We start from the raw sequence: 6,124 nt of genomic DNA, 5'->3' as shown, positions 1-6,124 counted from the left end.
TTTTTTTTTCCTGAGACAGTCTCGGCTCTGTCGCCCAGGCTGGAGTGCAGTGGAACGATCTCAGCTCACTGCAACTTACGTCTCCCGGGTTCAAGCAATTCTCATGCCTCAGCCTCCCAAGTAGCTGGGATTACAGGCGTGCACCACGCCCAGCTAATTTTGTATAATTTTTAGTAAAGACGGGGTTTCACCATGTTGGTCAGGCTGGTCTCGAACTCCTGACCTCAAATTATCGGCCCGCCTCGGTCCCCCAAAGTGTTGGGATTACAGGAATGAGCCACTGCGCCTGGCCTTGTAATCTATATTTTAAAATAAATACTAAGGCAGCAGTGCCTAGTGAGAGCTCTGGAGTGCTGGAGTTTTGACATTTAGACTATCTGCAGTCTAATCACATATTTTAGAGCTTAAATCACCGGACCCAGTGTGTCTGTTGACACAGCAAGCCAGAGGCACGCACCTTCTGATTTGGGGAGACTTCCCACCACCCCACCCCGCCCGGTTACTAGCACCCTGCCCCAGCCTATTTATACCTGGCTCTTCGCAAACTTTGTCCTCCATTCTTCTTAATATGCTTGTACTAGAAAACTACCTTTCCTCCTTTTGTTGCTGCTGTTCTCGCTTCATCCACCAAATAGTTTCTTCGCTTTCCTAAATTTTAACAATTTTTTACGATAAGGCACAGGCGAAAATCGCAAGCCCTGCCCATTGACAAGACTTCCTAGTTCTACCCCCGCCGCCGTTCCACTTCCGCTGACGTCGGAGGTCAGAGGTTTCAGACAAGATGTCGGCCGATGGTCGCTTTGAGCATTTGCGGAGAGGAGCATCTCTGTGACAGAAGCTTGTTGACGGCGGCTTCTAGGAGCTAGTCGAAGGATCGAGGTTGAGACGGGCAGCACCCTTCAGTTCGCTCCCCTGGGGACTGGCCGGCTGCGAGACGTGACTTTTGGGGACCGCAGGGGAGCGGGGAGTGTGAGGTGCCAAAGACCAGTAATGCCCTGTATCCCATCGGGAAGCCGGGAAGCCAAGCTCCGCGGGACCACTTCATGCCGCTGACTGGTGTAGAGCCCGCCAGAATGAACAGGAAGAAAGGAGACAAGGGCTTTGAAAGCCCAAGGCCATATAAATTATAAGTATTTTTTCATTTCCCTTCCTTCCTTTTGGTTTTGTTGCCATTAATTACATTTTGTGATTGCTTGAAATTGACTTGGTGGGCCTGGGAAACTAGAATTTACTAGTTGGATGGAAATGGTGTTTGTAAGGTAAAAATGTTTTGAATGACAGTGTTATTCAGCAAATTTAATTCCCGTTGCAGGTTACTTAAGTTTTTTTCTAAGTACTAGATTGTATTTCTGTAAAATCTGTTTTCGTGACTGTAGCTAGATTTGTAAAAATCATCCCAATTGGTAGAGGTTTTTTTTTTTTTTTAAATTTTTTATTTTTTTAGATGGAGTCTCTCTCTGTCGCCCAGGCTGGAGTGCAGCGACGCGATCTCGGCTCACTGCAGCCACCACCTCCCGGGCTCAAGCTTTTCTACTGGCTCAGCCTCCTGAGTAGCCGGGATTACAGGCATGTGCCACGATGCCCGGCTGACTTTTGTATTTTCAGTAGAGACTGGGTTTCACTCTGTTGGCCAGGCTGGGCTCGAACTCCTGACCTCGTGATCTGCTTGCCTCGGCCTCCCAAAGTGCTGGGATTACAGGCGTGTGAGCCACCGCACCAGGCCCCGATTTGTAGAGTTTTAAAATGAAATATTGACATGCAAGTTTGAATTACTTAGAACATAGTCCTAATTTATACTTGGATATAATTATACTTTAATAAGAAAAATTATTTCTTCCTTATTTTCTTTTTATATTTATTAATATACAACCCATCAGGTCGTCTGCATCAACAACATAAATTTCCAGAGAAAATCTGTTGTGGTAAGTTTATTCTCAACAATTATAAACAGTAACAAGTCCACTATAAAGAGTAACAATCCACCCCTCACAGTACTTAGAAAGTTTAGAGTCTTCCAGATAATTGTTTCGAGAATAGGTAAGAATTAAAATTAGGGTCTGTATGATTACAAGTTCCATGGTCCTTCTACTAATATCTATCGCCTCCCAAATTCTCCCTTTCCTTTTTTTTCAATTTCCTAATTAAAATTTTATTACTCTTTATCTGGTATATAGTGTGAAAGCCTGTATAGCCAAGCATTTTATAATTGTGCATGAAACAAGTATAAGACCATAGCGACATTTCTTCTATGAAAAAGATTAAGATTAATACACTCACTGACTTGGCTTCTAAGAGGCTACTTTTGCTTCTTTTTTTTTTTTTTGAGACGGAGTCTCGCTGTGTCGCCCAGGCTGGAGTGCAGTGGCCTGATCTCAGCTCACTGCAAGCTCCGCCTCCCGGGTTTTTACGCCATTCTCCTGCCTCAGCCTCCCGAGTAGCCGGGACTACAGGCGCCCGCCACCTCGCCCGGCTAGTTTTTTGTATTGTTTAGTAGAGACGGGGTTTCACCGTGTTAGCCAGGATGGTCTCGAACTCCTGACCTCGTGATCCGCCCGTCTCGGCCTCCCAAAGTGCTGGGATTACAGGCTTGAGCCACCGAACTTTTGCTTCTTGACTAGGTGATGTTGCTTTGTAATGAAGTTTTAGACAGAGAATTTGAGATCTAGAAACCCTCTACCTCCCCCCACCCCCCAACACAATTTAGATGTATGAATTGCTGATATAATCAATTTTAGGAAAAAGCTTGAACACTCAAGTTTTTTGTTTGTTTGTTTGTTTGAGACAGAGTCTCGCTCTGTCACCCAGGCTGGAGTGCAGTGCTGTGATCTTGGCTTACTGCAACCTCCACCTCCTGGGTTCAAGTAGTTCTCCTACCTCAACCTCCCAAGTAGCTTGAATTACAGGTGTGCACGACCACGCCCGACTTATTTTTTTATTTTTAGTGGAGTCAGAGTTTCTCCATGTTGGCCAGGCTGGTCTCGAACTCCTGACCTCAAGTGATTCACCTGCCTCTGCCTCCCAAAATGCTGGGATTACAGGCATGAACCACTGCACCTGGCTGAAAACTCAAGTATTTATTTAATTTACTTTCTTAGGGCTACCTTTATTACATAGACTAAAATGTTAATGAGAGCTGGTTTTCCTTGAGTGATGGTATCAACTTCTCTGTCAGATTTGTTACCCATGTATGGACATGTTTACTTAGGATAAGCTGAATAGATAGAAAAATGTCACTTTTCATAAGAGTCATAGAATCTTAGATTTGTAATATTCCTAAAAGGTTTATTAAATCTAGTCTCCTCATTTATGGAATTTCTCATGCAGTCTTCTCTAAGTTATGTACCTTGTATCTTATAGTAGGATACTTGAGTTGTATTATGTTGTATGAATTGGGTAGGAAACACAAGGGAATTAGGGAGTCTCGTTCAGAGGTTACTGCAGTAATCTAGGGGAGAAATGGTGAAGTCCTAAATGTAGATAGCCTTTGTGAAAATGGAATTGAAATAGAGTTGACATGATTGAATTAGTGAACATATATTTAGCCATTAATATATGTAAGGTATCTTCTAACGTTTATGTGTATTAACTCAATCTTCATAATTACCTTATGAGGTAGATAATATTTTAATCCTCATATTAGGATTAAGGCATAATTGAGGCAGCTAAAAGAATGGAGGTTAAGTAACTTTCTTAAGGGCATAAAGTTGGCAAATGGTAAGAGTTCGATGCAGTTTCTTTACATCTGTCATTCCCCCTTCCACCTGTGTTGTCCCACAGGAATCAATAGACAGAAGTTGCACATGACTTTTTCAGGACTGCTATAAAGGGGTTGTGGATGACTTAAGTTTCCCACTGGAAACTTTGGTTGGATGTTGTGTGGGTTAGGATCTTGGCAGGAAGTAAATGGCATATATATATATATATCTATATATATATATGTGCTAATTGAGGGAAATGAATGGACTATTTAGAACAGAGTTAACAGAAACCAACATGAGGTGGAGGAACCCTCTGAGCTATTAACAGTGAGGAACAGTTGCCACTTCCAGGCCTGAAACAACAAAGGGAAGGGGAAGTTACTAGAACCTACTGTAGCCATGGAAAGAGTTACCTTGTAGGAACTGTGTCTTTTAATAGAAGAATGAAGCTACTGCTTACCTGCAGCCTGGCAGAAAGGAATCTGGGGTAGTTAATATAAACTTGCTTTCCTTCTGCTTTCCAGTTTCCTTTCTGTGGAAACTGTTGGACCAACCCATCTAGAAGGGTAGAGCCCAGTTAATGAAACTCCTAGGGTATTGAGTAGCGTAGAGAGCAGATCAGGAGGGGCAAAAGGAGAATAATCAGAAGAGTCTATCTTTTTAACCCCAACACATCCACTATTGTCTTTGATTGAGATGAAAAGCTAATGCTCCTAACATGGGGAACTTACAAAGTTCTATGAGCCACTGAAAGAGTTGGCAATGGCTGACTACTTATTTTTTAAGTGAACTGTTACCTGAACACAGCCATCCCCATTTAGTTATATATTGACTATGGAGGTTTTGGAGCTACACTGGCAGAGGTGAGTAGCTGAGACAGACTGTGTGACCCACAAAGCCTAAAATATTTCTATCTGGCCCTTTAAGAGAGAGTTTGCTAACCCCTGAGCTATTCTGTTAGTGTGAGAGATGACAGTTCAGCCCTGTTCCCACCTAAAATATTAGTCACCTCTAGCGTCTTTTATGCAAGATAGTGGAAAGAAAAGTGGTTGAAAGAAATAGTATAAAACTAAATTGTAACAGTCCCTGCTTCCCTTAGCTGGTAGCATGGCCGAAGCTGATATACACTGCTTTATTTCTCCACTCCTTTGGTGTTTCCTTTTCCTTCTCCTGACATTTCTATTGGGATGACCTAGACCCTTGTTTCTTTAGGACGTTCAGTGCTGTTCATGTCTTCATTGGGTTGTTGCAGTTTCTGTTGCCTAGGACTGTTAGGGGGGATCTGAGAGGCATCTCAGGAAATCCCCTAGATTTCAGATGTGATTCTTGTCCGTATTGTATAGCAAAGCTTTAATTTTCTCTTTGGTAGTTGAAATGATTCATTCCAGCCAGAAGAGGACCCCTTTTGCTGCTTTTTGGTTCTTTGGGATGAGGAGCTCAAGGTGGTCAAGAGGTAACCTCAACTTCCAATGGAATGGAATCATGAGTATATGCCCTCCTGGATGCATTCTTCACTTGGGCACTAGGACCTCTCAACACACTGAACCCAGGGTCAGAGACAGGAGGCAAAAATTCCTTCCATGGCTGGGCACGGTGGCTCACACCTGTAATCCCAGCACTTTGGGAGACTGAGGTGGGTGGATCACCTGAGGTCAGGAGTTCGAGACCAGTCTGACCAACATGGTGAAACCCCATCTCTACTAAAACTACAAAAATTGGCCAGACGCAGTGGCTCATGCTTGTAATCCTAGCACTTTGGGAGGCCGACGCGGGCACATCACGAGGTCAGGAGTTTGAGACCAGCCTGGCCAACATAATGAAACCCTATCTCCACTAAAAATAAAATTAGCTGAGCATGGTGGCAGGCACCTGTAATCCCAGCTACTTGGGAGGCTGAGGCAGGAGAATCACTTGAACACGGGAGGCAGAGGTTGCAGTGAGCCAAGATTGTGCCATTGCACTCCAGCCTGGGCAACAAGACAAAACTCTGTCCCAAAAAAAACCAAGAAAATTCCTTCCATGACCTTTTTGGTGTAATAGTGAGAGTAGTCACTCCAACTTTCAACCTTTGGTTCTCAGTTCTGTTTTGGCTAGGAGAGATAATCCTATATATTGTCCACTAATTTAAGGCAGCATCCCATGGGAGGTTTCTCAGTTGTTGCTGTAACTGAGCCTTCAGCAATTGATCATGCCATCTACTTCTGTGTGATAGAGTACAAGATAAAATGCATAAGTTTAAACAAATGGTTACTCTGTGTATGGAAGGGAAGGGCAGCAGGTTTGAGAGGAAAGATTCATAGGTCAGATTAGAAAATGTTACATTTCATGCACTGTGGGATTATTGAGATGAATAGTGGGTAGTTGGCTACATGTCTGTGCAGATAAAGGATGGTGAGAGAGATTTGGGAGCCTTTGATATACAATTG

The 6,124-nt window shown here is 43.4% G+C and overlaps 1 protein-coding gene across 8 annotated transcripts in view; it reads left to right on the top strand.

The window, feature by feature from the left end:
* Nucleotides 1-765: 765 nt before the first annotated feature.
* Nucleotides 766-6,124, top strand: part of TAF2 (TATA-box binding protein associated factor 2) — a 108,948-nt gene continuing 103,589 nt past the window's right edge. For 5 of the 8 annotated variants that reach the window (XM_077942427.1, XM_077942425.1, XM_077942426.1 and 2 more), the window contains exons 1-2: nucleotides 766-1,127; nucleotides 1,869-1,922. In XM_077942427.1, coding sequence (XP_077798553.1) covers nucleotides 1,044-1,127; nucleotides 1,869-1,922 — 138 coding nt within the window. In that variant the 5' untranslated portion in view covers nucleotides 766-1,043. 8 annotated transcript variants of the gene reach the window in all.

The sequence above is a fragment of the Macaca mulatta genome, chromosome 8, assembly GCF_049350105.2.
Source record: "Macaca mulatta isolate MMU2019108-1 chromosome 8, T2T-MMU8v2.0, whole genome shotgun sequence".
Classification (NCBI taxonomy): Eukaryota; Metazoa; Chordata; class Mammalia; order Primates; family Cercopithecidae; genus Macaca; species Macaca mulatta.
The sequence above is the reverse complement of the archived record's forward strand: the minus strand, read 5'-3'. Positions and strand labels throughout refer to the sequence as shown.